Source organism: Ailuropoda melanoleuca, chromosome 1 (assembly GCF_002007445.2).
Source record: "Ailuropoda melanoleuca isolate Jingjing chromosome 1, ASM200744v2, whole genome shotgun sequence".
In the NCBI taxonomy this organism is placed as follows: Eukaryota; Metazoa; Chordata; class Mammalia; order Carnivora; family Ursidae; genus Ailuropoda; species Ailuropoda melanoleuca.
The window spans coordinates 95,782,665-95,807,139 of record NC_048218.1 but is presented as its reverse complement, the minus strand read 5'-3'; the positions used below and the strand labels follow the sequence as shown (position 1 = coordinate 95,807,139).

The window sequence follows — 24,475 nt, the reverse complement described above, 5'->3', positions numbered from 1 at the left end:
GCAAGAATGAAGCAAGACAACAACAAACAGAGCTCCCAGTTAAATATGAGTTTGTTCCTTAGCTCAACAACACAAGATTTCAGTATTTTAGTATAGTATACCCTGTGCGAACTTATGGGGCATACTTAACACTACGAAAAATTATTTGTTGTTTAGCTGAAATTCACAATTGACTAGGTATTCTGTACTTTATCTGTACGTGTAGTAAGTGTCTGGAAATATGTCAGCTATTCTGCATAAAGTTGTTTTCTAATTTCCGTGCCGCCCCGGGAGATAGGTATTAGCCCTCCCATATTAAAGATGAGGAAACTAAGGGCAAAAGGGACTCAATTATTTGCTCTTTCCCTTTCCCAATGGCACACACAAATCTAACAGAGAGGGAGCGAAGTACAGGGAAGAGAGAGGTACCTGTGTTCTCCCAACAGACCACAGGATTCAAATTGGATCTCGGGTTTTCATTCATACCTGTAGAATTCCGTGCGGCTTGAGCTCTGTAAGCTTTGGTGCCCTATCACACCACCTGCCGGTGGCCCCACCCTTCCTTAGAGAGTTGCATAGTGGAAGTGAAGTCCTGAGCGGACAGCTAGCCCAGGTTAGAGGTAATATATTTCAACTGATGTTATTAATACGAGCAATGGTCTAGGCTTAAAATTATTAATCTGAAGGCTAATCAGTACTTTCTTAAGTAGATTCTGACCACACAATAAGGTCAAATTATTATTACTTACAGGTCACGTGCAAAGCATATTGCTTAAGGCCTCAGTTGTTTTAATTATAACCACATTCTTCCAAGTTTAACAAATTAATTTTTCTAACAGGCATTGCACAGTGTTTCCTTGCATGTGAAAGGACACCTGGGAGGCACTTCAGAGCATGCTATTTGATTTCGGGGTTACCTCGGGCACTAGCTGAATAGGGAAAGGATGGGAGTTCAAGTAGGGAAGGAATAGGGGCCCCAAACTATGCTCTGAGGGTAATTTAGGTATACAGACACCGAGACAGAACAAAAATAAGGAAGAAAAACTGGATGCTCTGTCCCAACTGCTAGGGTTAAAATATTTTCTAATAATTACATTGTAACCAAAGAAAATAGAAAATGACCACAAAACAATGATCAGGCCTCCAAGAAGTTAACCATAAAGAGTAACCAGACCTAGCAAAACCTATCTATAGATCACAGATGTCACAGAAAACAGAAATAAAGGCTCTCACACAATGGTATAAGTGTCATGTCGAGTTCCAGACCACTGACCTAACCACCGGCAAGTTCCTGATAAAACTCTAATAAAAGGCGAGAGATAAAAACCATTGGTGGCAACCCAGTCGACCCCTCTCACTCCTGAGAGTTTTTCTGTATCTGTGCTTAATAAAACTCCTTGCTCTGCTCGCTCTCCTTTGTCCCGGATTCATTCTTGGACTCCATGAAACAAAAACCCTGCTCCCCCCGCCTCTAGCTAATGTATCAGAGGTTACTTTCCCCCCAGTTGCTTGTCTTGCTGTTCTTACGACCTCTCAGACTTTCGCAAAGTTGCTCACTTTCTGCCTTAGCTCTCAAAACATTACTGCTTCTGATTTGTCTCTCATTTAAAAAATAAAAGAATAATTCTTTAGGGGCGCCTGGGTGGCGCAGTCGTTAAGCATCTGCCTTCGGCTCAAGACGTAGTCCCGGCTTTATGGGATCGAGCCCCACATCAGGCTCCTCTGCTGTGAGCCTGCTTCTTCCTCTCCCACTCCCCCTGCTTGTGTTCCCTCTCTCGCTGGCTGTCTCTATCTCTGTCAGATAAATAAATAAATAAATAATCTTAAACAAACAAAAAAAAAAGAGTAATTCTTTTAGAATTTAGGGCACATTACAAGCCAAAAGTTTCCAAACGATGAAATACCACCTTCTTAGTGGAATAAATATCAAAGAAATATTTCATGATAGTTTTTTTTTTTTTGACGTGCAGAATATTTGGATGGTAGTTTTGTTCATTTTCCCTCTGAGTCCCAACTCTTGATTCCCGTTGCGCTCTGCAACATCCAAGTTATNTAAATAATCTTAAAAAAAAAAAAAAGAGTAATTCTTTTAGAATTTAGGGCACATTACAAGCCAAAAGTTTCCAAACGATGAAATGCCACCTTCTTGGTGGAATAAATATCAAAGAAATATTTCATGATAGTTTTTTTTTTTTTGACGTGCAGAATATTTGGGTGGTAGTTTTGTTCATTTTCCCTCTGAGTCCCAACTCTTGATTCCCGTTGCGCTCTGCAACATCCAAGTTATCCACAGCCTGACTTCTATCCAAGTGGTTTGCATTATATGAAGATGCATTGTTTCCCAAAAAAGAAAATGAATAAATGAATAAAACTAGGTAGGTGATTATGACGCTGACCTAAAACCGTATCAGTCACCTGAATCACGCCCTGCACTAGTCCCACCAGCACACAGACATGTTGCCATATCCCCCATCCAAAAGCAAAAACCACTGTGAAAAAAATTGACATGACTGGAGCCATTTTAAAATAAAGCCTGTGTAGCAGCCATGGCAGAGAAACTGCCTTATGTGTCTTTGTTTGCTCTGGGCCAAAACCTTTGGAGTGGGAAAAAAGCAACTGTTTTAAGCCATTGTTACAGAAATCAGTGGGACAACAGTTATCCTGGTCACAAGACTGAGACTAGTGGACTTTCTGAAGAGAAAATCAGCAGTCCATTAACGTACAACCCGGGGTAGTTTGCGACTTAACACACATAAAAAATTTCGTCTTTCCTTCGGCTCATGTAATTGCCCCTTTCCCTTTCCTCATAAAACTGCCCTGGTTTCACCTGCAAGTCACACACTATTTGAGTCTCTACCTGAGTCTGTGCTCCCTGAAATTCAATTCTTTGATCCCAAATAAACGTTCCTTTGTCTCTCATCCTGGCTCTTCATTTTTAAGTTGACACAGTCAAAAAGACTCCTGCCCTCTCTTTTCTCCACATTCGACTTGATTTCCCTGCTCCACTTTAGAGCAAACCTCTTTGAAAAATAGATTCAAATTGAAATTTCTATTTCCTCTTCTCCCCTTCTCTTTGGAATCTCTATTAAGGTTTCAGTTCCCAGCCATTCCATTAAAACATCCCATGTCTTTGCCACCAGTAATCTCTACATTTCCAAACACACAGACCTTTGTATACAGTTTCATGGAGGTTTCATTCTACTCCTTCTATATTTGATACTTATATTCCCTTTTCCTTGAAATGTTTTCTTCATTTGCTCTGAGGGAGGTAATTTGTTCTCCTAGTTGCCTTTCTAACTCATTGGCTACTCATTCTCTCTGTTCCTTGCTCTTCTTCCTCCTGACCTGTAGGCCAGGAGGGCTCAGGTGTCTGCTCTGTCCACAACCTCTGTCAGTAATACAATCCCATATTGTGGCTTTAAATACCATCCTTATGACCTTAGATACCAAATTTGTATCTCCAACCCCCACCTTTCCCTTGAGTTCTAGACTATAGTGTCAGAATTGTTATTTTATTGCTCCAAGTGCCTGTAACATAGACACCTTAAACTTAAAATGTTCAAAACACCACTTTTGGTTACAAAATTCCAACCACCTCCTCCCATAGCATCCTTATCTCAGAAAATGGCACTTCTGGTGGCTCAGTTCAAGAACTTTGGGGCAACCTTGCCATAATGTACTCTCCCATATCTCCCATCCAATCTATTAGCAAACCCTGCCAGATCTTCCTTCAAAGCATGGGCGTACCTTGTTTTATTGTGTTTCTCTTTGTTGTCCTTTACACATACTGCATTTTTTTTTACAGTTGAAGTTTTGTGGCAACCCTGCCTCCAACAAGGCTATTGGTGTATTTTTTCCAACAGCATTTGCTCACTTTGTGTCTCTGGGTCACATTTTGGTAATTCTCACCATATGGCAATTTTTTCATTATTATTAGATTTATTATGGTGATCTGTGAACAGCGACCTTTGATGTTACTGTTCTAACTGTTTGGGGCCACCACAAACAGTACCCATTTCAGACAGAGAACTCAATCCACAATGTCTGTATTCTGACTGCTCTACCCACCTGCCTTTCTTCCATCTCTCACCCTCTCTTCAAGCCTGAATAATATATGCCCAACCACACAAAAATTTTTAAATTGTGATTAACAAGTGCTCTATAAAAAATGTAGATTTTCACATCAAGGAGTTTTATGAAATGTCTAATTTTCATACCTCCAGAAACACAAAACCAGTAAAAGCATGATTGGAATTACAGCTTTTAAACAAAACATGGAATTCTATCACTTGTGACATCATTGGGTTATTATGTTGGTTTGTAGTGGTTTATCTGATAAAATTTGTTTTTGTAGCTAATATTTTAACTCTAGTCATAAAAACAAATATTATTTTGGTGTATCAATCTCTAAGGATTGATACACCAAAAATAGTGTAATTTGTGTAAGATAAAGACTCAATTTCTTCTATATTACAGAGGTCTGTGGGCAAGTTAATACTTACATTTTATTCACAATAAATCTAAGATGATCCTATCAGGTTAACAGTATCTATCATGCTCATAGGAAGGCATCTAGGTAAAATACTAACATACAAAAATAAAAATAGGGTGGAGTTATGCTTTTTATCACTTGGATCTTGAGTGTTATTGACTGGGAAGGAAAATTGGAGCACATTTCAGTTATATTTGATTGTGAGACAGTCAGAAAAATAGTATTTTATACAGTAAAATATTTAAAATCACATTTTGGTTACTGCATTTGTTACTTAGTGAAATATGACATATTATTTCATACCTGACAGGTCTTTTGAAGTATTGCAGTTATATGTTACTGAAATTATGACTTTGATTTTTAAAATAATAATTGATTAATTCTAATTTAGGACTGAACTTTAGATTCATAAGTGCACTGAATGTTATGATTTTTTCCAAAAACAGAAAACATTTGGAAAACCATACAGAACGAATCACACTGTTCCTTGCAAGGAAATGGATCCCGTCACTGTGATTTTCCACGTGGTAACGAGCCCCCTTATGCTACAAAAGCATTGGTTCTCCCCTACTCCACTGTGATAAAGGATCTGAAAACACTTAGTCAAGTGTACTGTCGTTGTATAGCTATCTTCATAGATGCAGCCCTTCGGGGCGATCTGCTTTCTCCTTCTCGTAGCACCGGCCCGGACGGTAAACCATCACCGCGCTCCGAAGAGCTTTCGCAAGTGATCTTAGGTACACTTAAGCTGTCCCAAACTGTACTCCCTCCTTTTCCAATAAGTCACACGAATGCATGCATATTTTTAACCTACATTTATTCTACCTGTTAAACTTAAGGCACTTTACACTGCAGCTACTACTCATTGTTTCATTCCTTAAGGAGTAATTTCTCACCTCATTCCTTGAGGGTGGGGCAGGATTGGAAGTGATAGAACACTGATGCTGTCGTGACAGCAATAAAATAAATCCAAGGGGATTGGAACCCTGACCCTTTTGCAAAGTCATCAAAATGTTTCGGTAAGGTTAATTATGATAATGTACCACAAATAATTATAGAATCAGAGGGTAAGGATTTTTTTCTTCACTCTGGAAACCACATGAACTATTATCTGTCAGAAAATCTAATTATAAGCCTGATAATGATTGCACTAGATGGCCGGATGACAGTCTTTCACAAACTTAAACTTGTCTCTACATCTCATGATGTCTAATTTTGGTCTGTCCTTTGCCCTTACCCTTGTAACATTAACCAGGCAGGTATCAACATGCTAACATGTTAAAATTGTTAGTTTGCAACCAAATGCATTTCCTAAGACTGTTTAATGACTGCTTTCAATAATTCATGGTGAAGGCAGCCTGGTGAATGGATAATACAAGGAAATGAAAGTTAATAGTCTTGAGTCATAGTTAATCTTTGTTCTGTCACCTATTAGCTCCAATTCACTTTTCTTCTATGGACCACATACTTCTCATCTGAAATGTTGGGTAGTGTCATCATTTCAGCATTTTTTCATTCTAATAATAGAATCCATACACTTCATACCTTCCCAGTGTAATGGTATCATTCATGTTAACACAATCTTTAACTGCTATCCTTTTGCTGTACTTAAGACATTCTTACTGAGAAATGTGTTGTAATGAAGTCCTAGAATATTTATTTTGTTAAGTTAAAACATATAATAAAAATAATTTTAAATGTAATTTGAAAATTAATTTCTTGGTAAAGGGATTTGTACAAACTTTACATAATGAATAGGGACACATATTAATTCCTATGCAGAGATTCAGGGTGAAGAAACACTGCTTCTCTACTTTCAATTTCTTTGATTTTCCTCAGTTTTTCTATTATCGTTTGAAAATACAAAATGATTGCAGGAGGGGGAAAAATAAGAACACACAAAGAAAATGCACTCACTTGAAAAATAAGTGGGGTTGAAATAATTGTTCTTTCAATCACTTTATTTCCTGTGTCATACGTAAGTAAACAAGATAGAACCATACCTTTTAATCACTAATATTATTAAATCCACTTCATATTATAAATATTAGAAAATACATTGTTATTGCGTGTGTCCCTACTAGTATAGTGCAGTTATAGCAATGTCTATGAAGTACCCATCCCTTCATGCATGTGTGTATACAGAGATATATATATATATCCTGAATATTCCAAATCAGAAACAAAGTTCATTGCATTAGAAGTCTGGCAAATCTGTAATTTGTAATCATTATAATTACAATTTAGTACATGGAAGCATGTCTATTTTTAAACGGTCTTAATTATTAAAAAAAAAGTCTTGTGCAGTAAGAAATTATGGCTTAGCATTTAATTTAATCACACCTACTTCCCAGTACAGAAATCAGGAACTGTTCTTATTTTTTTTGATAGATCAATGAATCATGGGACTGAGAGTTTAGCAGTATATTTTTGTTTCTGCTTAATAAATTGTTGCATCTGTGATAAGGTTTCTTCCAGGGTAAGGGAATAAATACGAACTAAATAAAGCATGTGAGAACAGCAGCAGATAAGCTATAGTGAAGTTACAAATACTTTGTTAAGCCATCTTTTTTGGTTTCATGATATCAAAATAGGGCAAAAGAAAAGTGTGCCATAACATTTATGTCTGGCAAAAAAACATGTTGGAAACATTAATCACTTTAGAGGGATTCTGAATAAATGGATTATCACCAAAAAGACAGAAGCCAGTTAACTGCCTCAGTTTTTGGTTTATCTTTATTTGTTTGAAAACTTCATTGATTAATTCCCGTAGAGCTTGGAAGTGAAACAATTGTACAATTGGGGGAAGGCAAGTTTGATCTCAGATAAGAATAGAGTAAAGTAGTTTGTGCCTGGTAGGGGAAATTTTTTTTTTTTTAAATGGGAAGGAGGAATGCAATTCTCTGTAAATGATAAGGTAATATATGCATATGTCAGTAAGGGAGGTATATTTATATCCCCATGTTACAGATAAGGAAAAACTGTGGAGAGTTTGAAGTAAGTTGCCTAAGGTGATACAAACATAAGAACTGTAGAAATATGAACAACGGACACATCAGGGTTGTCACCTACAGTTAGGACAACCGTGTAACCGCACTGTGAATGGCTCCCCTTGAAGTTGGACACAGGAGGAGCTCTAAATACAGACCTGGGGGGATACAGTAAACAAAAGATGATCTGACACAGTAGGAAGCAGCGGGAGGGGTCCTGGTATAATGATCCTCCACTATCTTACATTATGCTACTAATTATATTTTGGCTATTTACTTTCTTTAGCTGCTCTGGTTTCTCCGATAAATCAAGTTTGATTTCACCAATTTCCTGTATAATTGGGAAAGTGCTGAATGAATGTCATTAAGTTCTGCTTAATTTAATTTATTGGCCATCGAGTTATTGCTGGATGAATGACTGACAGATATATATGTGTATTGATATTTCGACATAGTATAGAGTACTGGGCGTAATGCCCATATGCACCTGTGTGCTATTTGGGTAAAGTTTTAAATTCATTTTCAAAGATGGGATTGAGGGACAAGCAGGAGCAAGCAAAGTACATGGGCGGTAATTACAATTAACAAGGGCTTACGTGATATTGTGGCTTCTGTTTTATAAGGAATTTAAAACACTACAAGTAGAGATAACAAATTTGAATACAATTTAGTGCTACCACAGAATAATGTTTTCTTATTTTTGCCAAGAAGTCAAACTAAACAGGCTTTTATATGTCTTGAAAATTGATAAGATATTCTAAAGTAACTGCAAAAAAGGCGTTTCATGTAACCGAATGAGAAATATAAAGGTTAAGATTCCCTTAAAATACAAGTGGGGGGAGTTGGGACTTTTATGTTCATCCGTGATGGAATAATTTAAACGGGATTAGCCTTCTCACCATAAACAGTTATAATACTGGACAGAAAAACAAAACAAAAACAAAAAACAAGGCAATGAGTTTCAGGAACTGGAAAACAAACAGCACAAGTCTGTGGTATCTGAGAGCAGGGCAGTCCAAGGTGAGCCCGTGCGGACTGGGGTCACTCACATGAGGATTTCTTGTCCAAGATGCAGGGAGTTTGAGCCTAAGCAGTTGAGTAGCTTCCCTGAGGTCAAGGGACAGAAATAAGAGTTCTTGGATACAGAAGCTGGAATCTGTGGGGCGGGACTCCAGAAAGGAAGGAGTGAGGCTCCGATTCCCTGCAGGGATTCCCTGCAGATTTTTGGCTGAGGCCTGGGCTGAATATATACAGAGAGTGAGAGTCTAAGAGGCTGACCAGGGAGAAGATGCTGCAGGGCTGAGAGCGGAAGAGAGATGCGGAAAGTTGGGGAGTGAATAACTATCATAATGTTGTCAACATTTCATTTACATCTCATTAATGCCTCTTTACTAATCAGTGTCCCCCTGGAGGCAAAGCCAAGCCTTCGAAGTAAGGAATACAATGAGACCTAGTCTACCCACCCTAACAGATCCTGAGACCAAGTACTTGGCAATACCCTCGGTGAAGACAGACTTTGGAGTTTAAGTCCTGCCAAGTTGGAGGATCTATAAAATATCTTGGACCTTCCCTGAATCCACTCTAACAAAATATAAAACCATGCCTATTACGCATTTGAGACGAACTTAAGTCTATACACATCCTTTAATTGAATGGCCTGGTAAAATAGAAAAACATTCTTCAGTGCAAGCATGCTTCTTCTGAGAGGGATAAAATAATATAGAGGTTTTGGTGCTTATAATCCACAAAGTCCAGTATAAATTTGAAAATTATTAAGCATGCAAAGAAATAGAAAAATAGAAACTGAGCCTATGAACCAGATACTGGATGAGCAAACAAAACCTTAAAACTATTTTAAATATGTTCAAGAACTTAAAAAATAGTATATTTTAAAATAAGAGACAGGGAGGGACTCCTGACAAAGAAATGAAATTATTACAAAAATAAATTTTTTTCTGAAAACTAAAATGAAATAAAAAACATGGTATGGGTTCAGCTACAAATTGGAGTTAGAAGGGTCAGTAAGCTTGCAGAGAAATCAATAAAAGTATTTAATTTGAAAAACAGAAGCAAAACTGAAGAAAAGGGAACAGAAATTTAGTGACCTGTGAATTACTAAACAACCGAGTATATGTATAATTGGAGTTTTAGAAGGAGATGAGAATGAGAAGGAGGCAGAAAGATTATTTGATAAAATGCTGATCCACAAATCTCAAATGTGACATTAAAAATCAACAAGAAGAATCTTAGTGAACCCCAGACCGAAAAAAAAAATTATACTTGAAAACGTCATGAACAAACTATTGAAAACCCAGGAAAAAGAGAAAATTTTTAAAAGCAACCCAGAGGGGTGGAAAAAAAAGATATTGCATACAGGCAGAAAATCATATGAATAAAAGCTCACTTCACATCAGAACCAGAAGACAAGAAGATAATGGAAAAGAAAAAAAATCAACTCAGTGTTCTATATTCTTAAAAAATATCCTTCAATGGAGATAAAATAAAGGAATTTTCAGATAAAAAAAGTTGATGAATTTGTAACTAGCCAACCTACACAATGAAAAATCCTAAAGAATGTTCTTCAGCATGAAGGGAATGATACCAGATGAAAACTAGAATCCACAGGTAAGAATAAAGGACATTAGAAATGGCAATTCTGTGGCTAAATATAAAGGACATTTTTCCTTTTCTTTTATAAATTTACATAAATATAACTGATGGTTTAAAGCAAATAATATTTTAAGAGACATTTTATATTACACATTGCCTAAACATATGACAGCAATATGAAAAACATCAAAAATACATGAAAAGATATCGTTAGTTTCTTGCATTTGTGAAGAAGTGAGGGTGAGGTAGAAAATGGGAAATGTGAATTGTGAGGTGGGAAATGTCAGTTGCAGAATGCAAAATGTTTCAGTATTAATGCTAAGTTGACTTTCACAAGTTAAAGAAATAATAGCTAGCCCTAAAGCAAGCATGGGAAAAAATATTAAAGGTAAATTAAAATGTCTGTATCAAAATAAAATGAAATAAAAAACTTAAAATTAATGCAAAAAAGCTGCAAAGGAGCAACAGGAAGAATGAACTTTAAAAAAGCAAGATGATATGTCTAAAATCACATTGATAAATACATTAAATGTCAAATGGATTAATAATGCCAACTCAACTGTAAGGAATATAAGTGGAATAAAAGGATAGAACAAATGTGTACACATAAGTCCGGGAAACTTGACATGTCTCTCTTGATATTAGACAAAGCCAACTTCAGAATGAAAAGAGACATTCATTAGGATAAAATGGTCAATTAATCAGGACTATATAATTCTGAATATGCATAGAAATTAATAACATAGATTTAAAATGCTAAAAGAAATTAGCAGGGCTAAATGGAGAAATGAGTAACACTACAATTACAGTTGAAGATGTTAATACCCCTCTCTCAGTATTTGAAACAAGTAGACAAAAATATTAGAATATTAGAAGACCTGAGCGACCCTGAACTAATTGATTTACAGAACACACCACACCAAGTAACGAAAGAGCAATAAACTAATCACCCATATAGAGCATATGCTGGGTCATAAAATAGTTGTTAATATATTTCAAAGGGGAAAATCTTACAGAATACTGTCTATTACTAGAATGGCGCTAATCTAGAATTCAATAGCAAAATATTTAGAAATTATCCAAATACATGGGAGTTTAATAACAGTCTACTAAATGACCAATTAGCAAAATAAAAAATCACCAAGAAAAATTCAAAATTATTTTGAATTTAATTTTTTTTAAAGTAGGCTCCACACCCAGCATGGAGCCCAACAGGGGGATTGAACTAATGACCCTGACAGAGTCAAGACCTGAGCTGAGACCAAGAGTCAGACACTCAACCAACTGAGCCACCCAGGCACCCCTTATTTTGAATTTGATTAAAACAAAAAGTACAGTTTATACTAGACATTATTTAAGAAGGAGAATTTGTTAAAACATTTTATGAACCATGAACTTGAAAACTCATTTTCTTGAATAATTATTATGTGTCATTTTTGGGATATGAAGGAGTAGAAATCTACAGCTTCTCAACCTTGGGATACTAACATTTGGACTGAAGAATTCTTTGCTGCAGGGGCTGTTCTGTGCTTTGCAGGAAGCTTAGGAACAGCCCTGGTCTCTACCTTGTTAGTAGCACCCCTCCCCTACAGCTGTGACACTCAAACACATGCAGGCATTCCTGACTGTTGCAGGGGTGGGAAGGTGAGGGCTCAAGGGATTAACCTCCCTGCACTGAAAACCACAGAGCTGGGACGTCCCATTTGTGGTCGGATAGATGTGGGTGGATTACAAACTGCACATGCACCACCTTTGTTTCCACTGGAGTCTACTCAACCATTCTAAGCTTCTATATTTATCCCTAGGTATACTTTGAAGAAAGATAGTATATACCAGGAGACTAACATTATGTTTGCCAACAAAAAAGGTTACTTTAATCTTCATGGTTTATAATCTCATTTATATGAATTTATCATTATAACTGAAATGTGTCAACCCTCATATATTTCCCATGAAAATATGCTAATCATGGAAGTAGATTAGGATTAAACAATCTATTCCGTTAAGCATCAAAGGTTCTCTCCTTTGGACTGTTGCTGCGTAAAGATAGTCACCACATCCGATTCTCAGTACTCTCCACTGTGACATGAGAAAGTGTAAATTCCTTGGTGATTTCAACAGGCAAATAAAGTCCTTTAAAAATTACAGGCATCAATAATTTTAAGAAAAAGATCTTAAATTCTTTACCATCTCAGGATTATAAGAAAGAATTTAAAACATTTTGAAGTGATTTAGTATGGATATAGCCTTTAGGGTGAGAATAAAATGAGATAGAAATCACTCTAACACTGCTCTGGAAATGATCCTTCTTCAGCAGAAACTGAAGCTGATGTGGAGAAGTCGTAAGATGCTGCACAAGTCCAATTAACAGCCCACATACCTTGAATATATGCACAGTTTTTACTCATTCTAGTCTTTATTCATTTTTGTCCAATCACTTGATAACTAAATATTTGATAAATATGTCATATACCCATGCCAGTACTTTAATGAGTTTCCAGTAAAACTAGTTTCTCTTTTCAGAAGCTAGTTCAGTCTAGTTTGGGAGGCTCAGCATACAATGAAAAATCTCACAGAGACAAGTTACAGTCAATAACTCCTGTTGAGAGTGGAAAAGAGGTCTGAAGCAATTACAACTCTGAGAATTAAAGATATGCTTGGTGAAATACGTGGGTGCTCAGGACCTTAAAAAAAGAGTAGGACTCGTGTCATTAAAAAGAAGAGGGGTAGATGTTGTAAACAGGGTGCAGTGCAAGAACAAGGCTGGAAGGTTTATTAAGCTTAAAATCTTTGGCATTCGTGAGATAACCGGCCTGACAAGAAGCCAGGTATTTTTGGGGAGTATGGGTTGCAGTAAGATTATAGAGGTCTCTTAATGACAGAGAGAAGAATTTTTGCTTTAGACACAGTGGATAAACTTTAAAAATTTTTGAGAAGAATTATATCATACAAGTACTTTGTAGATGATATATATAGTGACATGAAGTAATACTGAATTGCAAATGGAGGTTGGAAGAGAAAACTAGGATGCAATAATATCACTATCAACATTCTTTCCAATTATAAAAGATAATATGACAGATTGGATTAATGTATCTATCTGTGAGTTTCTGCAAGTACTCAGAGTATTTTAAAAAAAAGATGCCCAAATTTCTATTTCTTTTGTTTCTCTTACTGATGCAAATTATCCCAATGTATAAAATTCTTTGGGGGGGTTACAAAAAAAAACCCCTTATTTTCTATACACATACATTTGTATATTTAAGAGATAGAAATTAGAAAATATATTTGAACAGATTATTTTCTCCTGACTCTTGGGGACATAACAGCACAATATTTATAACATATATGGAAAAATATGTTCTTCTATCATACTTCTGATAAGCTAATGCCAGCTGTACGGTTGCTCAAGCCAAAAGCAGCTTAGCTAACCCTGAGGACCCTTGTAGCTGCACCTGTCCAATACAGGTCACCTGAAAGCTCTGAACAAACCTTGTAGGGAAATAATTGATAAAATGCCGAACTCTGCATTTGTGTTTGAAGTAATCTGCGGGCCAACCCCTTCACCATCTTGCGCTTTGATTTTCCTGAACGGCAATCCGTTCCTCCACCTAGCGGTTGCCACTACCTCCGCTTATGAGCACGGGGAGAAGATTTATTCTCACGCTTTCCTAAGCCTATAAACACTGTAAACTTTCAGGTTAAAAAGCATGGTCACAATAACTTTAGCTTTCGAGGTAGACATCTATTTGCATATAAACTTTGGCTAATATTACTACAGTACTTTGCAGTATTTTGAAAATGAAATCAGAAAATATTTTTCATAAAAGCTCTTTGCTGATTTCTTTTAAGCACCCTGATGCAGGAAATTGAAATTCATTCTATAATAAAGTCAAAACTAGCTTATGGTACAAAAAAGAATAAATAATTAAAACATTTCTGTGTCTTTAATGAAGTCTACACCAGAGAGCAAGCAAAGCTAAGCAAAACCAAACAAAATCAAGCAAGAACATTTACAAAGATCAGCACTTACCCATATTTTGCAAAATTTGCCCAGTATTTCATTATGGATCTACTCAAAATTTCCTCAGCTTTTGTGTAATTAGCTCTTCTTTCCAGAGGTAAACCAAAGACGAATTCAATTTCATAACCATGCATCACTCCCATCCATTCTGGCCAAGGAAGTTTGGAGGATTGGTGTTCAAAATAGTAGAAAAAGGCATTATTTCCCAATTCTGAGAACTTTTTGGTGAACTCCAAGGCTGGGCATATGATGTTGTAATCCCCAAGAACATCATCCAATGCGTCACGGTATTTTTCAGCTCTCTGATCATCTAACAAGTCCGCATAATAAAAAAGGATCGATTCCCTTCCAAATTCACTCACTCCTGGAAAATACATTTTCAAACCTTCTTGAAAGTCTTTTCTAGTTATGATACTGTCGTTATCTTTGCTGAAACCAGGAGCACCATATACTAAAAATGCTGTCCCTTCATCTTTATTCACGCCCACCAAGATCTGGGCTTTTTTGAGCTGTCCAAGTTGGAGTAGGGTGTCTGGCATGTCAGTGAGAAAATCGCCATCCACAACTGGACCAAAGTTTACAGACAAAAGAGTATCAGAGGGGACAACCAAGACTTCATTCAGTAGAATTTCCTGGGGATCTTTGTTTCGAAGGCATTTGATTATCTCTGTCTCATTTTCTCTAGAGCAACCAATAAATTTAGCTAAGGTCAACGTTCTGTTCCTGGCTTCATCAAGAGACATGACTGCCCAAGGGGCATTCGAGGATCCACTTTGCAGAATGGCTCTGGTAAACAAAGGCTGGCTTCTAGGAGAAAGTAAATGAAGGCTAACGGAACCTGCTCCTGCACTTTCCCCAAAGAGAGTTACACTTTTTGGATTTCCACCAAAGGCCGCTATATTTTTCTGGACCCACTGAAGTGCCAACTGTTGGTCAAATAAGCCCATGTTCCCTGGTACCTCGGGATTTCCTGGTAAAGCTAAGAATCCCAGGGCACCCACCCTATAGTTCATTGAAACTACAATAACTGTTTCAACTCGAGCTAGAAATTTGCCGTCATAAACAGGTAAAGATGATGTTCCGGTTTGAAAACCACCACCATAGATCCAGATCATTACAGTCGCATTTTTTGGTTTAGGTGTTGGAACCCACACATTCAGGTATAAACAGTCTTCACTGAGATCCGTGTTTGGGTTCCACATCTCTGACCCGGGGAAACCTGGGAAACTTTGATCTGTGTTCTGGTAGCAAGAATTTGCATATTTTGTGGCATTCCAAATATCGGACCACTTGGTCAAGAACTGTGGCTTTTTGAATCGAAGTCTACCAAGAGGTGGCTGTGCATAGGGAATTCCAAGAAAGGCTGTTACTGTGCCTCCAAGAACCGGCAAGCTCACCCCTCTAACTTTTCCGTTCTTGGTGGTTATTACGATGTCTTCCTCCATGTGTGACTTCCCGATAAGCACCCAGAGCAGAAGAAACCGCAAGAGAAATCGGACGCTTATGATCATACCCTTGCTCTGCATATTGATTTCTGAAAGAGAGGTAATTAGGAAGTTTTAAAAGCCTCATGCACCAAGTATTATATTTTCTTTATTATAATTAATTGAAATACAGTAGTTCTTATTAATCCTACCAATTATGAAAACTAATAAATCTGCTACTACTATAAAAGTTTTGTTAAAAAAAAACCACACACACACAGAAAATGCTTGGAGATACTTCAGTTTTCAATTTAGAATAGGAATAAGTGGAATGGAAAAGTAGATATTATTTCACTTTGGAAAATTCATTATCAAGTTTCTTTAAGGAAGATTAAGTATTTTAAAGAGAAAGTTTGTCCCAGGCATATGTGTGTGTGTGTATATATACACACATACTTTTTTTTTTTTTTTTTTTTACCATACACAGACCCACCAAACGTGGCATTACGTGGTAGTGGACTTGTGCAGATCTCATTTCTGCCTTGCTTAGAGGAGAAAATACAAGCTCACGTATTCTCTGAAATGTGTGCAATTCTGTCCATGGTCAGCTGACTCCTGACAGAACCGTGAAGTAGATTGAGAACATTTAAGGATCCTTAAACTTCTGTTACTGGCTTTTTTCTGTTTCCATGGTCCCTTCTGTGGTTCTTTTTGCTTCATGGTTTCTTCCTCTACACAATCCAGAAGAGAATTTGGACAATCTATTCATAGAACATGAAGTAACAAAAACACAGAAGCTTCCTTGATCCTAAAAATTGTGAAAACTAACAAATTTGCTGCCACTGTAAAGAACTGTGGAAAAACTGGAAGAGAGAACTGCGGATGTGTACCAGACAATTTCCCTGCAAGTGAGTAATGAAGAAAGCCCTCTCTACCACAATTACAATGCCAATGGAGAGAACCAGCAGCTGATAATGTAATGCATGGGAGGAGATACTTTGAAGGAATTTTACACTCAGGGATTACTCAATGCACATCTGTTATTTGTTAATTGATTAAAGTATATGCAACTGGTGGGGTTACATGTGTTAACATGGTCAGATTACTTGCATTTTGATAATGGACAAAATAAGTGAGATTAAGAGGACTAATGCTGAGGAATTACTGGAAAGAGTAGATGAAAAGGAATCTTTGAGACCTACAAAATCATAACTATTTGACATTTTATTAAACAATATTTATTGATGACATGAAAGGATTGCTTGTGGAAATCAAAGTTTTATTAAAAATTCATAATGTGGGGCACTTGGGTGGCTCAGTGGGTTGAGCGTCCGACTCTTGGTTTCAGCTCAGGTCATGATCTCATGGGTCATGAAATCTAGCCACATTGGGCTCCAAGCTCAGCAGGGAGTCTGCTTCTCTCCCTCTCCCTTCCTCTGCCCCTCCCCCCACTCACACTTGTGTATGCTCTCTCTCAAATAAATAAATAAATAAATAAACTCGTAATGCATACCTGAATTTTTTGTAAATTAGCAAAACCTAAAAATCAAATTCTGGAACTTCACATGACAAAGAGGGACACAAAAACGTAATGCCCATATCATTTAAAAGAACTAACATCTTTATATAACTGAAAGAAAACCTGATTAAACAGTCAAATACAAACACTGATTCTCATCCACACAATAATAACAAAGGTCCATAAATGTACAAAAATTTTTCTGTATTATTTTTTGATACTGTAATTGTAAATACAATCGATGTGTCTAAGAAGCTGATGCTGTGAGCATCGATAATTTTTTTTTTAATTCAGATTGTCTTATAAGGTAGAGAGAATAAAGTATTATCCTGAAAACTGTTCCAGAGTTAGGATTCTCACATTTTAAATCAACCTCATTCGCCACTGCCAATAGTACAGCTAGTGATGAACAAGTATTTTTTGAGCCCCACAAAAGATCTGGATAACATGATTGATTGTACAGTATTTTGTTCAGTGTACTTAGGGATATCTCTATCTCTGTCTATATATCTATATAACTAGATCAAATTCTATTAATGTCTATATACATGCATATATATACACATATATGTCTATATATAATGGTTATAAAAATAATAAGGTTTAAAAAATCAAACTGTGAGATTATTTCATGTTATCAGTTTTGATACAATGGAATCTGTGTTAAGACTATTAAATGTACTATTGAATTACATAATATTTTAACATTGTATACTATTATGATATTTATGATTTCTATACTATTATGACATCATATAGTATTTATGATATACTATTTATGATACTTAGAATGCTATCATAGTACTGCGATAATGTAAGAATAATGTAAAGGCTCTTGCAGGCGTAACACTTACTAATGAAATTTTCTATTTCTGACAGTTTAGGAGTTTTAGAGGCATAGCTACCACAGTCTTACTTTTTTTTTCCTTCTGATAATTTCTAAGCCCTTTCTTTTAAATAGATGGAGGTGACATCTGGAGAACAAAGTGCTGCAATGGATTTTTTTTTCTTTTTAAAAACCTGCTTTGGAAAGAAAATAGGAATTCAGACATGAAGACGGTTTACTCTAAGCTGCATTTAAACAGATTAATTGCAGTATCTCTGGTTGTACTCATTCCTCCCTGTGGCCCTGTTCAAGCAATGTTCTCTGAATCTAAAGTAAAGATCATCTGGGTGTTTTTGTGTGTGTGTGTGTGTGTGTGTGTGTGGTTTTATATAGGTATTGTTTTGCCTTTATAATCCAAACACCTAATGGTTTCTGATAATTTGTGTTGTACAGTTTAATAATTTTATTCCACAGCAAGTGTAATACTACCAAAACATTTTGCTTTTGATTATAATTAATGAATGTAATAATTTTCTTTGAATATTTTTTAAAATATCTACTATAACACCTAAAAGATTATAGTATCATTCCTATGTCACTTAGCTTGATTTTCTTGTATGTGTTTATTTATATTTGTGCTGAATAGATGTTAATGTTGTATAGTATGATTTATGCAAATAATAATCTTGCTTTCTCAACAACGATCTATGAGTCATCATCTCACAAGTAATGTAATTAGTAACATTCAAAAAACTCATTGTAAGTATGTGTTCACTGCAAGGATGCCAATATAATCCCAACTCACCACCATGCTACGTGCTGGAGCGTTTATACACTACACTGTGAGGTCTAGACTTTAATATAAAGGTATGCATAGCTCACATACACACTGTTAGCGTAGGGTAATAGTTTTATACTTAGCTGCAGTACTGAAATAAGGATTATGTTGTCCTTCTCATAATCTGGTATTCTCTATTCTAACAGGTTCCTCTGTATTTTTAGTATACGTCATCACACGATTAAATAATCAAAAGATGAATAAGGAAGACTAAGAAAATATATTAGTCTATATATCTAAATCTTCATTAATAATTAAAAATTAAATAAAACTTCATTCTTTTTCAATAATTCTGATGCGAGTTGGCTAATGTCACATTAAATAAAAATTTAAACTCTGAGAATACATAACACATGAACGTGAGAATGGGGAAGAATGGGGAAAATTTTCATACCAACTACAACTGAGTATCTGAATAGGTCACTTAACTTACTGCCATAGTTTTTGAAAGAAAGGCAAGAGTCCTCATTTGGAATTGCAAGAGAAAATGAATGATGGGCATGGAAAGAAGGAAAAACCCAAAAGATAATGAAGACTATAGTATTCCAAGGTTGTCAAGTGCTCTGGGATATCAAAATCTACTGGCAATTTTTGGAAAATATTCCAAACTTTTAACAATATAACTTTTGAAAATAAAAAAGCAAAAAAAAATTACTTTTTTCTCATTTTTGATTTAATTTTGAACGTAGTATCAATTTTGAGGAATATATGTTATACCGTAAGACATGGCTGTAATAAAATGATTGACAGAAAGAGCAATTTATTTGCCATAGTTTATTATCAACCACATTTTCAAAATAATTGGCTGCCAAGGATTTCTTAAAAGATGGTCAAGCAAATATTGATAATAGTTTTCTCTGAGTGTAATTTTCCTGTTTTTTCTTAAAAAGTTATAATATGTATTTCTATATAAAAATAAACCTTCTTAAAGTAGGGGGTCAAGAGCCATCTAATACGACAATACGATCAGAACAAGCGCCTCTAAAATGTATTTGGTCAAATTAAACAACTAAGCCTTTATTCCAAACCTAAAAAGCTTGTTTTGTTGCAGGCTATCTGAAGTGGGGAACTGAGGAAGTCTGTTTATAAATAGACTATACCACTGTCTTTCAGGGATCCTTCAGATACCCATTAGGCACTAAAAGAATGTGTAGATAGAAGACACTATATTAGCTATGAGAAGCGTAAGAGCTGTATCTGTCCTCAATCAGGAACATCATTCACAAACTCTTTATCGTGCAAAGAATTCAAACAGTTAATATTAGACCAATAATATTGGGTCTTCTTTGAAAGTTGAATCTGGTGTTAGGTTGACATCTTTTCAATTATAATTCTCTAATGTCCTGCAGTTTTTATAAGAATGAGCAGATTTTGGCTTCAATATGAAGACAACATACAATTTAAATATGTTATTATTAATTGTTATCAAAAAATGATGCAAAGCAGAAACTAAATATATAAACAAGGTGTGACTTGCTAAGATATTATTAGCTCATATTTTAAAAACTGAAATGTGGAATAGATCTCAAACATGTTCTTACAGTTAAAGAAGCAGGACATTAAAAACAAGCAACAATAAATCAACAAGAAATATAGGAAAATAAAACAACTTAGCAAATCCCATTAGCAATTTTATTTGTCATTTATTTGTCATTTACGATGTTGTTTCAAAGTCACAGAAAATTCTGAAGATTTTCATTTAAAGTATAAAGCCACTCTTTAAAAACTCATGCTCATCCTTAAACAAGTAACTATTCACATAAGTGAAATATAACTATAGTTATCAGGAGTATGAGGTAGTTTATACTACGGAAGGCATCATATGGACTAGTGATAGTAACTCCTAGTTGAGTTTATGATTACGTAATATGTTCATAAAAATTTGGAAGTCCTACTTTTGAAATAAAAAATTAAATTATAAATAGAAATAAACAATGAAATAATTTCATCCACATTTCAGTTTACTTTTAATCATTCACACATTTTATACGCAATGTTTAATTCTCTGATCAAACAAGAACTGATATCATCAAAATAAAGGTAGATTTACAAGACTATAGGATGAGCAGAAAGTCTGTATCTGCTAATTGTTTCTATAATAATAGAAATAATAGCAAATTTACAATATTTTGCTATAATTTAAATGCACATTTTTTTAAAAAAGAGGACAACTAGAACAGAGGGGGGAAAGTTTGCAAATCAAATCAGAAAACATAATTTTCTTTTATATGTAAAAAACTTAGACTTTATTCTTTGCAAATTGATGTTGTTTCAGATGACAAAATGTTGATTAAGAAAAGTACCCTGTCAAGCCAGACAATAAGAGAACTATTCATTTCATGCCACTTAAAAAAAAAAAAGAAAGAAAGAAAGAGAAGAAAAGAAAAGAAAAGAAAAAAAGGAAAAAGAAAAAAATAGAGTAAGACCGGTCAAAGACCACTTTTGTTACTCTTTTCAGGAGAGAGATTCACTGAATCCTGCATTTAAGGGTAAAATACAGCATAAAAATGTTTTCCCTTAGGGAGTGCACTCTGAACATACATCACAGTGATTCCACAAGTGCTACCGTCCTTTACACAAAGTTGAATAAATTCATTATGTCCTCAGCAGTTAAAGGGACTCAGTTTGCGTTCCTTGAATAATAGTCAGATTTGATGCATGTGTCTGCTCGCTTGCTTCCTCCGTCCCATTTGCAGTAACCGTTCTCCACAGAGCACCAAAGGGGCACAGCAAACAAGTGAAGGGATAACAATCCTACAGAATGAGCTTCGCAGTAAGTTGTATGTCTACACGAACATGTAAACTCAGAGCAGCTTACCTGACTCACTGCAACAAAGATGATAAAGTTTGCAAGGAGTGGAAATCATGCAATACTTCGGGGAAATGCAGTGTGCAGCTGCTGCTCCAGCCTTTAAATCGGACTGCACTGACATTACAATCAACTGTTACTGACAAAGCTCGCGAGAGTTGGCAGCAGCAACTTGATCTAGAGGCAGCCAATCTTTACTTTCTGACCTCTGTTCAAAGGCTAATGGGATGAATGGAATAGTGACTCATTTACAAACGTATGACCGGATTCGTGCTTTATGGTTGCAGGCGCTCATTTCAGGGTGAAGGAAAAAAAGATATAGGAGCTTCTGTAACAAACAGAAGCTGAAACTGAACAGAAAAATGCACGTGTTTTCCTTTTTTAAATACTACCAGAACTTTTAAGGTCTTTTCCCTTTTTTATAGAATATACATGGGGGGTGCTCATTTTAAGATTTAAAGACGGACACATGGTTCTAAAGAAATTTGGTATTGAAATTCTTTGTACTTCAACTTGTGCTTTTCATGTAGTTCTAAAAGAATGCAAAAGAGAAAATTGGAAACAAAATAATTACTCTGTAGTCAAAGCCTTGCCAGTCGAAAGATCAGTTACATTAACTGAATGGATGTCTCTGGTGTGGCCTTCCAAGCCCTCTACCTGGATACTATTTAAGTTCTATAAATCTCAGCGTTGGTAATTTCCTATCAGAGGCCCTGCAGGCAGTCAAGTGTGACGAGAAGCCACAATTTTCTGGTCAAGACAAAAATACAATGAACAATCTTCACCAAACTCAAAAAGACACATTTGTCAGCTGGAAGAATGTGAATTTGCAGGGATGTGTTTATAACTTCCAGGCTTATCTTCCTTGAAATATATATTTGGAAAAATGAAAAAAAATTTTTTTAATGCTTGAGTTCTCAACGCAGTTATATTCTTTATCTCTTGCAAATGATAGCTTTCACTTTTTAATCTCTCACTTTTTGGCTCAGTAGGGACTAATCAGTAGGCATGTAATCATAAGTAAACCCATTTCTGTTTTTAACATTGTGCTAAAATTTCAAACATGCAAACATAAGAACCGTCATTTGTTAGTGATACTACCTTGTGCCAGTCATTAAAATTGACAGTTACATAAATTATTTTACTTCATTCCAAAAATATATTAGTTAAATATCATTAACTGTATTTTTCAGATGAAGAAGCTAAGGCTTAAAAGATAAGAAACTTGTTATATATACCACTAGTAGTTGTTGGAATCAAAATTTTAGCTTACATCTGTCTGATGTCATTTCATGTTGTTTCCAAGGTAATAGCCACTTTGGTCTTAAAAAATATCTTTTCTGCAAAAATTGTTTCTCAGGAGGTATTTATGAGATTAAAAAAACCTCCCAATCACAATGATTTGTAATGCACTTAGAATATAGTTTATATAATAACAACCTAGTCACACAAAAGTTACAAAATACATGGTCTATCTAAAAGGAGGAAGGGCTTTTTAAAAGGTGTATAGTGAGAATTAAGCAACGCTTTATAAAGTGATGACATTTCTGTTAAAATGTGTCATTCTGGGGCACCAGGGGAGGGGGGCGCACTTGGTTGAGCCTCCGACTCTTGGTTTTCAGCTCAGGTCTTGGTCTCAGGGTCATGAGATGGAGCCCCGCCTCGGGTTCTGCACTCGCAGTCTGATTGAGATTCTCTCTCCCTCTTTCTCTGCCCCTCCGGCTTGTTCTCTCTCGCTCTTTCTCTCTAAAATAAGCAAAACTTTTTAAAAAAAATGGTGAAAGAGAATCCATTGGTTTAGTAAGTGTGATTTTGTATGCAAGTGTCAAAATTCTCTCGACGCAGCTCTGCCGCGCTGTCTTCCCGGCTGGAATGGCTTATTCTCAAATCCTCAATTGTCATGGGATGTTTTTGATGTTAGTGAATTTTGGCAGAGCGTTTCGCATGCTTCTAATATCAACTCGCCACCATGTAAAATATATCACATATATACCCATATTTCCTTTTCATGGTTAAATAGGAAGCTAAACAATAAAAAAATCTGTTACAAGCAGATTTTTATTTTTAACTCGTTTGAGTTGGCTGACTAGCAATACCAGCTGACTACACAACCTGGCAGGTTTCCCTCGGCTTCACACCTTTGCCCGGGTGGACCGTCGTTAGCTGCTACTGCCCCTTTAGTTTGTTTTCTCTGATTTTTCCGCGATGCCACATGTTCTGATGCAGTATTTCAGTGCATTTTTCCTCCTGTTTTATTTGAGGGTCTTTTTCTTTGTGGCTCAATATACAACAGCTGTTTTATTTCTGTGATATCACCATTTTTTTTTTCTTTCAACATATATCCGGCAGACCATGCGGGTCAAAGGCCGTGAGAGTCTTGTTTCAGGGCTAGGGAAGTGTTTTTCTGCTGCCTGACACCCTGCATGATGAACATGGTGGTGTTCACTGTCGAGTGTGCCTCATAAGCGACATTGTTAAAATACCATAAGAGTCTCGACACAGCATTAACACTACTCAGATTTTGCAGCCATATATGTCGAAGCTCAGGCAAGACAATCATTATGGTCTTGACTATGCCGATTTTCACTTACCATGGTGGCTTTTTGCTTTTAAGCTTGTATTGTAACTTAGTTACCATTGAGCTGGTTGTTTTCTAGATAGCAGCAGTCAAGGGAGATTTGAAAGAGTGGGAAATACTAATCCTGTATTATACACTAGTCTTCCTTAGGCATATTGATGCCTCGAGACACCCTAATCTTTTACTAATCTACTGTGTTTTTTTTGACAAGAATAATACCTTCTCTAAAGAAAATACGGATTACAAAAAAATATATTTCTACATTGTACATATCACAGAGATGAAAAAGATCATTTGATGTATTTCATTCTATCCTTCTAAAATGTATGTACATAATTATAGATCTATATATAGCAATAGCCAAATAGGTATCACAACTTTGTTTC

The 24,475-nt window shown here is 35.8% G+C and overlaps 1 protein-coding gene across 1 annotated transcript in view; it reads right to left on the bottom strand.

Moving 5' to 3' along the window:
- BCHE (butyrylcholinesterase) overlaps nucleotides 1-21,669 on the bottom strand; it is a 53,754-nt gene extending 32,085 nt beyond the window's left edge. Inside the window, exons 1-2 of the mRNA XM_002918561.4 lie at nucleotides 21,521-21,669; nucleotides 14,105-15,629 (exon numbers count right to left, since the gene is read on the bottom strand). Coding sequence (XP_002918607.3) covers nucleotides 14,105-15,629; nucleotides 21,521-21,635 — 1,640 coding nt within the window. The 5' untranslated portion in view covers nucleotides 21,636-21,669. The remainder of the gene's footprint in view (nucleotides 1-14,104; nucleotides 15,630-21,520) is intronic.
- Nucleotides 21,670-24,475: the final 2,806 nt, after the last annotated feature.